This window comes from Peromyscus eremicus, chromosome 4, assembly GCF_949786415.1.
Source record: "Peromyscus eremicus chromosome 4, PerEre_H2_v1, whole genome shotgun sequence".
Taxonomy (NCBI): domain Eukaryota; kingdom Metazoa; phylum Chordata; class Mammalia; order Rodentia; family Cricetidae; genus Peromyscus; species Peromyscus eremicus.
Window position 1 is genome coordinate 147,641,149 of NC_081419.1, and position 10,970 is coordinate 147,652,118.

At 50.4% G+C, this 10,970-nt stretch overlaps 1 protein-coding gene across 1 annotated transcript in view; it reads left to right on the forward strand.

The window, feature by feature from the left end:
* Positions 1-10,008, forward strand: part of Vapb (VAMP associated protein B and C) — a 37,084-nt gene extending 27,076 nt beyond the window's left edge. Inside the window, exons 3-6 of the mRNA XM_059259795.1 lie at positions 1,161-1,264; positions 4,489-4,569; positions 6,231-6,407; positions 8,419-10,008. Coding sequence (XP_059115778.1) covers positions 1,161-1,264; positions 4,489-4,569; positions 6,231-6,407; positions 8,419-8,577 — 521 coding nt within the window. The 3' untranslated portion in view covers positions 8,578-10,008. The remainder of the gene's footprint in view (positions 1-1,160; positions 1,265-4,488; positions 4,570-6,230; positions 6,408-8,418) is intronic.
* Positions 10,009-10,970: the final 962 nt, after the last annotated feature.

Below are 10,970 nucleotides of genomic sequence, written 5' to 3' on the forward strand. Positions count from 1 at the left end.
AGGTAGACTGGGGAGGAACCATAGTGTGGGACTGTGACCCGAGAGTCAGAGCCAGGCTGGAGGCCTGGCTTCATAGTTAAACATGCCACTGTATCCTTTGACTTCCCATCTAGAAGGTGGATGCCTTTGGGGAGCACACTGGGAGGGCAGGACAGGTGTCCCTTGGTGTGTTGAGAGCAGACACTGTGAAGCAGACCCGTTGGATTTGAGTGTGTGTGCCTTGGTGAGGTGAGGCAAGCTAGCTGCCGTTTGCAGTTTTCTCATCTGAAAAACAGACAACTGAACAACAACTCGGCAATGCTTGCCTCTTACAGATTGAGTGAGGTAATGATAGTACCGAAGAGCAGGGCCCAGTCTCTGGCCCATGGAGATGCTAGGCCCACATTGACTCTCTAAGGCTTCCCCTGCTTGTCAATTTAGGTCTGAGGGAAGGGCACTCAGTATGAGGCTTATTAAAGCTGTGCAGCAAAGAGCATATTGCATAGCAACCCTCATGTCACAGGGCTTGGCCCAGGTCATCTAGGAAATAGGTCCAAGGAAGCAAATCAGAGTAGAAGACAGTACAGCAGGGTGCCAGTCCATGGGTCCTTGGGTGAGCTTTCTCTGGGTTCTGGGTGGAGGATGGAACAAGAGTTGGAATTGTTTTTCCTGCTGTGGGAAATCCAGCTTATAAGCCATCTCCAGAATTCTATTGGCAAAGTCATATTTCAAGCCTTACCTTGATGAGCTGCGTGGGAAATGGGGTGGAGAGAAGCGAAAACCATCCTGAAACGTTTTGAGTTATTCTGTTTTCCTTCTCGAAAAGATCATTTGGCAATGTTTTCCTGAGAAAAATAGGCCTTTGGTGTTTCTCCCATTTTATGTCTTCAGTAAGGGCTGTAAGGCAGGTCAGGGTGGCTGTGTGGGAGTGCACGGCCAGGGTTATCAAGACTCAGGCCCCCATGTCCTAAACAGCCCCGAGTTCAGCTAGCACCTGCTCTCAGGCTTAGCTGCTGCCCTGAGGAGTTGGGGGAAGACTGTCCATCCCTGCTGGCTCATGTCCTTCCTCGGGGTCCGGACGGGGGGAACTGGGAAGTGGCTTTGCTCCATAGTGTGTTAACTTGACAAACGGCTCTGATGACCATGTTCTGACCCTCCTAATGAAATATTTTCTTTCTCAGTGATGTTACAGCCTTTCGATTATGATCCCAATGAGAAAAGTAAACACAAGTTTATGGTTCAGTCTATGTTTGCTCCGCCTGATACTTCTGATATGGAGGCAGTAGTAAGTACGAACGCTTCTTCTTCTCCTCTCCAGTCCACTAAGGCAGGCGTGGCGGGTGCATGCTTTCCCTGTTGACGACAAGTGTGTTGTTAGGGAGGTGTGCACTCTGATCCCTGTATGGCTTTCCTAACTTTGATGAACAGCTTTAACATTCTTTTCTGACTCGATGGACTGAACTTGCCACAATTCTCTGCTCTCCTGGACCCCTTCCTCCCTCTCTCCTGCACCACAGGATGTTTCTGACCTGTCTCCAGCCCCTCAAACCCAGAAGGATGTGCTTGTGTTGAATACCAAATGCCCCCACCTTCCTGTTGACACTCCCCTGCATTGCTTTCCTCTTTTACTTGGTCAGCACAGTTCTTTGGGTTCTTTGCTGAAGACTGAACTCTGACCTTGCTTACACTAAGCAGCTATTCTGTCTCTGAGCTACATCCACAGCCCGCCTCACACCCACAGCCCGCTTCATGTTCATTCCTCCTTCCTCTGCTTGAGTACACGTTTCACAATGTCTCTAATCTTGGTAAAATTAAGATGCCTTTGTTCTTATAAATAAACAATATTTTATAATATTGACTTTTTTTTTTTTTCTGGAGGAAGAGAGACTAGAATGGCAGTTCTCCCCAAAGGTGGTGCTGCCAGTTCACATCTGCGGCACAGCGAGCAGTGGTCCTCAGGATCTGGCCGCCCAGAGATGTCGAGGGTGTCAGGGATGTTGTTCTGTGCCATGCTTGTCTCCTGCCGGTGTCACCATGCAGCCTTTGCTTAGGGCGTGGGAAAGCAAAACTAGCTGCCTGCATTGGTGCCCACCTTGGGGGCAGAAAGGGAAGTTAGTTAAGTCAGGTATTGAGCTGGAGCGAGACCTTGTCATAAGACTGGCCCTGGAGACATTTCTCTGCCCTTTCATTTCCTGCCCTGTGTTGTGTTAGTCTGTGTGATGAAGGGAACACATGACAGGCACGGAAAGTGGATGTCTGCCTTCCACTGTGGTACAGCTGGAAGGGTGGGGGCTGGGCCTGTCTTTACTAATGCTGTGGTCTGTCTTGGGCAGGTTTTGTTGATTCTTCTTGAGGTTTTAGCCACCTGTGAATTGGGAATAAAAATGCAGCCCATAGGGTTTTGAGGAGAGTGTGCCCATGTCTGACACTTCACCTGAGTAATTAGGGGCCAGGCACTGCAGGTTGACAAAGGGGCCTTCTATTTCTCAGTGGGTTGTTTTTATAACTGTTTCAAGTGTTTGGGCAGCACATTTGGTAGGGCACTGTGGACATGCCCACCTGAGTCAAAGCCGAGTTGCGTGGAGGTGACTGGCAGGTCTCCCACAGCAGGCCCGACTACCAGGAGAGCCTGTGTTGCTCTTGAGCTGGCAGTGTGCCGGAAGCGGAGAGCAGTGCCTGGTCACCTTTGCCTCAATGTACTGTGTGAACCTTGGCTACTGAGCGGTCACAGACTTTCCTGTGCCAGCTGCCTGTAGGAGCAGGGTTGCTGAGTACCTGGAGCCCTGTAGAGTATGGACACTCTTTACTGACATAGTACTGTATGCAGTTGACAGTGAGCTGGAGCTGTCAGGAGCCTAAAGAGGCTAATTCCCATCTAGTGCTCTCTGAGCACTCGAGTGTGGCCTTTGGGTGCTCCAGCGGAGGACCTTCCCTGCACCTTGGGTTTGTGGCTTTAGGGTGCAGGTCATTGGGCTTGGAGGAGCGTCTTAATCTTGGATCATCATCATTAAATTCAGATTTAGATTTGGGGACAAGAATGGTCCTACTTAGGTGATGTTACTGCTTGCTGACTGTCTTGCTCTTGATGCAGTTTGGTGAGTCGGCACAGGTGATATGGACGTCTGTCTGCATTGTGGTTTGTAGGCAGTTCCTAAGACTACTTGAGTGTCCTCTTGTCACCAGCGTTAAGAGCCCAGAGCTGGCCCTTGCATGATCCTCTGTGACTCACACGGGGGCACACATGCACAGAGCAACATTTGTGTCTTGGTTTCTTCCTATGTAGCTCAGTGCTCTCGGGCGCCCTGTGAGTGTCGGTATGCCATCCTGTTGACTTCTTCTGCCATCGTTAGGGTGGCAGTGCCCTGGGACCGGACCAGTGGATTGCCCTAGCTGCTCTGCGTGGTTGGGAGGGGAGGGTCGGTGCCTCACTTCTCTCAGGTGTCACCTTGCCGCTTTGCTGACCTGTCATTCTCAACCCTTCCTCCACATCTGAGAGGAGATGTTAATGAGGGACACAGCCCTCACTGGTGGGTGGGGTGGCTTGGGCAAGGCCATCCTGGTGCAGCCACAGTGGTGGCATGGCTCTGGTGGATGTGCCCCACAGTGGTGGCATGGTTGGGTGGTGGATGTGCTCCACAGTGGTGGCATGGTTGGGTGGTGGATGTGCTCCACAGTGGTGGCATGGCTCGGTGGATGTGCTCCACAGTGGTGGCGTGGTTTGGTGGTGGATGTGCTCCACAGTGGTGGCATGGCTCTGGTGGATGTGCTCCACAGTGGTGGCGTGGTTCGGTGGTGGATGTGCTCCACAGTGGTGGCGTGGTTCGGTGGTGGATGTGCTCCACAGTGGTGGCGTGGTTCGGTGGTGGATGTGCTCCACAGTGGTGGCGTGGTTCGGTGGTGGATGTGCTCCACAGTGGTGGCGTGGTTCGGTGGTGGATGTGCTCCACAGTGGTGGCGTGGTTCGGTGGTGGATGTGCTCCACAGTGGTGGCGTGGTTCGGTGGTGGATGTGCTCCACGGTGGTGGCGTGGTTCGGTGGTGGATGTGCTCCACAGTGGTGGTGTGGTTTGGTGGTGGATGTGCTCCACTGGTGGTTGACAGAGTGGGGTTAAACCCTCATCTTCTGGCTCTCGCCCTGTCGTGTAGATTACAGTTCCTTAAGGAGAGCTGGGGTTGCCTTTGCGGGGGTGGGGTGGGGGGGCACCCTTGTTCAGCCATGCTTCCCAGGCCTGTGCTGCCCATGAGGTAGCAATGGGTGAGCTTGGGCAGGCTCTAAGGAGCCAGGCAGAGACTGCAGGGTTTGCAAAGTGTGATAAATATTCAGGAGAGCTAGTGCATTTAATCTTGTCATGTTAAAAATATTGAAATCTCAGCAGACTTAAGTTCTTTATTTGATATACATCAGGGCTTTCTCATTAAGAGTATTTTTCTGAAATTGTCAGTTATAGGAGGAGAATTATTCTTCCAGCAGCTTGATAATACCCTGATTATTAAATTTAAATTGTTTTAGTGGAAGGAGGCAAAACCGGAAGACCTTATGGATTCAAAACTTAGATGTGTGTTTGAATTGCCAGCAGAAAACGCTAAACCAGTAAGTATGTCTCTAGTTAACAGTAATCGAATGTTGCAAGCTGATACTTATTTGCATGCCATCTCCTGTGAAACAAAGATTCAAGCTGGCAAATTATTTTCCTTCCTCTAATGTATGAAGGAAAAAAAGAAGCTGAAGTCAACAGATAAGCTGGCATTATAAATCAACCTTGGGAAAGACTTGCGGAGAACAGCTAACTGAAAGTTTCCCCTTGAGAGGAGCAACCTGTTGGCTCCTGAGGTCGTGAATCCCAGGGAGCCTTTGCTTGGCAAAGTGGGGAGACCACAGTGGAGTGATTTGCCCTTTACCGCGGTGCTTAGACAGGTGGTAAACTCTCAGAGCGCCCTGGCTGCTTTCCTCAGCAGCTGCTGCCCACCCCCCTTCCCCACCGACAGTCAGTGCAGCTCTGCCTTGAGATGAGACTCTCTTGGCCTCAGGGATGCTGGCATTTGCGTCCTGTGCACTGTCGGGTATCCAGCATTGAGTTCCCACCCACCGTCTGTACCCTGCTCCCGAGATGCTAGCAGTACCCCCAGATTTTCATGGAGGTGGTTGTGTGCCCACTGCTCCGTTGGGAGCCCCCCCCCCCCCCCCCCCCCCGGCCTATGTCCCTGTCTGCCCCTTCTCTCCCTGTGCTGACTTCATCTGGGCCTTCACTATGGACCAGTAGAAGACAGGAGATGACATCTCAAATACCGATGTACACTCCTTTCCAGCTGGCCAGGAGAGTTAAAATTATGTTAAGAAGTAAAGCCGTGCGTGCTCTGCAGGCCCTTGCCCGTGATGGAGAGAGCTGGGCAGGGAAAGTGCTCTGCAGTGTCTTTGCACAGAATGCTGTTGATTGCAGTCAGAACTGTCTGTTTTCTTCTGCTCTGTCATCAGCTACTGCCATCCTGGTTCTTTGAATGGAGAGAGAATAGCATCCCGTTATAGGAAAGTTAACTTAGAAACAGGGAGACATGGATCCTGACCCCAGCCCCATGATAAGTAGGGCACAGGCCTGGATTCTGCCTTCTAGGGCTCTCCGTTCAGTGGAAAGTGAAGGGAATTGGAGCTGGATGTCTGATTTTCAGATTGCTGCCCAGAACCTCAGGCTACCATTCTGAGTACTCCTCACCCTGCTTCCACTGATTAGCTCATATTCCAAGAGCATGACCCATTTTATGCAGGGGACACAGGAGTGTGTGGTCTCCCCAGACAGAGGCATGGCTGACTCAAAGCTTGTTCCTCCTCATCCCAGGTGGTCCATATGTAGCACTCTTTGGGCCTCCTACTCCCCAGCCCCCCACCCCCAGAGGCCTGGGATGCTCAGCTCTCCTGCAAAGGTAATTTGCAGCTGATAATTCCTGAGCTTGCACAATTGCAGTATGCTAATTTTTGCATGGCAGGAATTTGATGGTGCAATATGCTCAGCCCTTTTTCTCCTCCTTGAAGTATTAGCCTCAGCCCAACTTCATTATTTGCCCTTATTCATAATTTCTAGGGCCCGGTAGCTTTAGATTATCAAGATATTAGATAAAGTGATACATTTAAAAAATAAATGTGACATTTTACAGTGTGGATGAAATGCTACCTCATGTATTGTGTACTGAGAACTACTTTGCATAAAATCCTTTCTTACATACGTGGTGACCCTTGGGCTTTCATTTATTTCTGAACAGCATGATGTAGAAATAAATAAAATTATACCTACAAGTGCATCCAAGACAGAAGCACCAGCGGCTGCTAAGTCCCTGACGTCGTCCCTTGATGACACAGAAGTGAAGAAAGTGATGGAAGAATGCAAGCGGTTGCAGGGGGAGGTGCAGAGGCTGCGGGAGGAGGGCAGGCAGCTCAAGGTAATGCCCTTGCTTGCCGGGCAGCACGGGCAGCACGGGTGGGCAGCGTGGGTGGGTTTGTGTCTTTGCGTTTGCTTACTTTTTCTTCCCCAAGGCTCATTTGCAAAGCTTTCTTTTGGGGCTCTTGAAAGGGTGTTTGGATCGGACCTGCCAAACTGTTGTTTACCTAGGGAACCAAACCCTCTCCCATTTCCACTGGTCTAAGTTGAGCCAGTTCTTCGAATATGCACTGTCAGACCCACTGTGGCTGTCCCTTGGGTGATCTTGGTTGGAGGCCAAATCCTGCTCATACTGTTAACAGGGGCACATGAGTTTTGAGAAGTCTCAAGTCGGTGTGGGCAGTAGACGCTCCTCAGGCTGCTCTGGCGGTGGTGAGAAGAAAGCATGGTACTGGCCCCATAGAGAGGTGGAGGCGCGAAGGGGAAACTGAGGCTGCAGCTCAGGGCACCCAGCCAGACTGTGGGTGTGTCAGGTTGGACTGGGGAGACCAGAGGCAGCCCATGTCACTGTGTATGCGGTTTGCATACGGTCTTGTCCATTCCAGGCCCATTTCTCAGGCCTTTTCGTTGAGTGTCTCTCTGACTGACCTGTAGCTCGAGCACTGTGGATCTGTCTGTCTTGGATGTGGATAGACCTGAACATCTGATTATAGGAGCTTTTGTTACAGCTTAAATTTTGAGGCCTATTTGTTCTTAATCTTGATGATGCCAGCCAAGCATGTAATAGGTTTCCCCTCCTTGCCCGCTGTGGCAGCAGATGCACAGAACGCACTCGCTTAAGCCGACTCCTCTGCATTCCAGCTCTGAGGCAGATGTAGGAGGATGGCAGGTTGGAAGTGGCCTCAGCATCTTCCTTTGCAAAAGCTTCTCTTTGAACGCATCTCTCCTCAGAAATAGAGTTCTGCACCATTTACAGTGATCTATAGGTCGGAATAGCTTCTATGTAAACCCAATAAAATAAATGCTGTATTTTGCTGTGCCCATTTTTTTAAGTTAATCGAACGCTGGAGCTCATTCATCACTAGGCTGTGGTGCTGGCCTTGCCCATGAGCAGAATATCTCTTAAAATAATATCAGAGCCATCTTGACGGGGAGGATGTTTTATCCTGCCAGACACTGGCTTCTTGTTTAGTGAGATCTGCTGTGTGCCAGGTGTTGTGGGCTCAGCTATGAGCAGGCTGCCCTGGGGAGCTCCCTGTTCGTGAGGCTGAGGGAGTGACGAGACAGTGATGGTTACAGCCCATGTCCTTAGTGGGCCCACAGAGAGCTGCAGATCATGGGAAGACTGTACTTGAAAAGGGTGGAGAGTGTCATCTATGTGGGAGGTCTCAGAATGGAGCAGCCTAGAGCTGACCCTGTGTAGCGGTGGGCTTGGGAAGGGGACTAGAGGAACCTGCAGGTCCTTCAGGCGGAAGCAGTGGAAAACAGACACCTTGTTCCTTAACCATCCTGGGAGCGTGGTGGGTGTGGAAGCGAGAAGCCGTGGGTTAGTTAGGAGGTATCTGTGGTGGGCAAATGCAGGTTTTCTCTTTACCAGCTATGGCAGCCGGTGCACATAGTATGTGTTTCAAATTCCAAGGTTATTGGATTCAGTAGTCTACCTAGGTCTCTTGCCAGGCTTACAGGTCCCCACTGAGTAGTTGGCTGTGGTTTGTGTCTTGAGAAGTACCTGAGATTTCAAGCAGACATGAGTTGGCTGGACAGACTGGTAGGTTCAGGACAGGGCAGAGGTCAGATCTGGAGATAGGCAGAGAAGAGGCCAAGACATGGCCAAAGAACCTGTCCTCCTTCCGACCCTCAGCCCGAGAGCTTTTCCTGTAGTTCATAGGAAGCTGAGGGTGCCCTTCAGCTTGGTGTCAGGAGGGAGCCAGCAGCTCTGGTAGGAAGAACCTTGAGGCCAGGAGGATCCTGGCAGTGGCTTCTCTGTAGGCTTCCATGTGCTTTTGCGTTGTGTCTGGATCATGTCTGCCAAGCCATGGTCCGCTTTTGAAATGTGCACTTATTCCTCCTAGGAAGAAGATGGGCTTCGGGTGAGGAAGGCGCTGCAGAGCAACAGCCCCATGGCGGCTCTGGCTGCTACCGGGAAGGAGGAAGGCCTCAGCGCCCGGCTGCTGGCTCTGGTGGTTTTGTTCTTTATTGTTGGTGTCATTATAGGGAAGATTGCCTTGTAGAGGCCGCATGCGAAGGATGGCAGATTGGATTGATGGATCTACCACATCATGGGATTTAAATTTATCATAACCATGCGTAAAAAGAAATTAATGTATGATGACATCTCACAGGTCTTGCCTTTAAATACCCCTCCCCATGCACACACAAATGCACACACAAATATAGCATAATATAATGATCTTTTAGAAAGTTAAAAATGTCTAGTAAATGGATGGGGGAAGAATGGTCTGTTACTGAGGGGCACCGTGATTAACCACAGTGGCATATTGTAGCTGTCACGTTAAACTCGGGTAGGCCTTGGCACATGTTCCTAGATCACCTCTCTTAAAGCAAGAAGCTCTTCTTCACATGTTGGGGCTGGCCTGTGGGAGCGTGAGTCCTTCGAGGTGGGGTGTGCTGTCCCCTCCACAGCCGCCTCATGCTGCCTGGTCTCACCCAGGCGGCTTCCCTAGGCCTGCTGTTGTGTCCAAGCCATTGGCTCTTCAGGCATGCAGAGCTACAGGAAGCCAAAACGCATTGCATGGTGGCCACATCTTGTGTAGCTGTAGGTCATGAGTGAGAGATAAAGTCTGTGCTCTGTTCTCTTAAAGGGACCAAGCTAAATTACCGTTGGTTCATGTAGTGACACTGAGCTGTTACCAGAGATGTGTAATGCATATTTAACTTATTTAATGTATTTCATCTCATGTGTTCCACTGTCACCAGAGTACAGGCAGTGCTGCGGCCTGTACGTCACCTGTGCTGCAGAGTACCAGTGAGGGGTGGTGCTGCTGTGGGCACTGTGGCTCCGTGTCTCTGGAGGTCCAAGGGGTGGGGAGAGCCTGAGTCAGGAGACAGCTGCCAGGAAGTGTTTTGTTGTAGGTCAGTAACAGCTGTCCTGAGGAGAGACACTCTTTGTAGTGACAGTCAGCTCTGGGTTACCCGGGCTTCTAGATTGCTCTTCCCTTACTCTCCGCTGCTACTTATTCATCTAGAACACAGGCCAGGTCTGACCTGCCCTTCTCAGGACGAGTGAGTCAGGCTGCAAGAGGGTGACGGGTACAGAGGTAGGGAGGGAGAGCACCTCAGCAAACCCATCTGCTGGTAATGAAGAGTCTTGACTGTGAATTAATTTTATGCCGTAAAAGACCAATCCAGTTCTGCTCAACTATGTAGCATCCTAAAAGAAGAAATTAAAATAAAGCCCCAAATTAAGAGTTCTTTTGTCATTTTGTCACATTTGCTGTGTGGGATTATTATTATTAATCATCGTTAGTGTGCTATGGAAGGTTGACTTTAAAATGAGCTCTATCAGTGGGAAACACATGTTTAATGATTTGACTGTACACACATCTGTGTGGACACACACACATAGATTACTATTATTTTGATTATTATAGTTTTGGTTGGCTTCAGCTAACAGTATAGAAAATAAAACTGCTGCCATCTCAGGCCCGCTGTCCTTTCTCTCCCATGACCTTGGTCCTTCAGTGACAGACCTAGGTCTGACAGGACAAGCCCATCTAAAGGAAGACTGGCTTGGATACTCAAGCCACACTGCTGCTGTGCCTGACTGGTCAGCTGGAGCTTCGGGATGGTGAGATGGGAGTCTAGGTAGTCTGAGTATGTAGCTTCCTATCTGAGTGACCCCAGGTGTTCTCAGGAAGTGCTGAGAAAGCCCTGGTCTTCGATCCTTTCCCTGTACCTGAGAAAGGGAGGGTCAAGACTGAGCTGAGCAGTCTGACCTGCCACCTGGCTTTCCATGGTGAACTGAGGTTTGACAGTCAAAGGTGCTGCCAGTAATCCTTCTGCAGCTCCTGGCCCTTCCAGGCTTTGAGAGCAGAGTAACTCAGGGCCTCCAACAGGAACTGCGGGGGTCATCTAGCTCCCTGACACCAGGGCTAAGGTCTCAAGTGTTCTTAAGGGATGGCCATGTGTGCTAGAAAAATTCTTCAGAGGCACAGCCGGATGTCGAGATTAAAGCATGTCCGGGAGCTGCCGTGGTGAGAGCCGTGGAAGGTGATTGTCTGTGTGCTGTGAGAATGCGCTTAGCTTTTGCTGCAGCAGTAACAACAAGTCCTGAGATAAACAGATGTCTGTCCTTTGTACGGCCCTTGGAAGTCCTTCCTTGAGGAGGACTGTCTAGGCATGGTATGGTAGTTGGTGGGGCTTCTTGACTGAGAGGAGGGTGGAAAGTGTAGGGAGGTTAGCAAGGCAGTGTGGGTAATTCTCCGAGTCACCCCATCAGTACAAAATGTGCTGGAATAGAGAGGTGTTTGACGGAAGAGTGCTTATATTTGGGGCCCTGAAGAGAGATGTGCACATTTGGGGTGTCTTTTTTTTGAATTTTCAGAGAGGAAAAAAAAAAAACTGAGTAAGGCACAAAGGAGGTGAGTGTGGTGGCCCTTTGTCC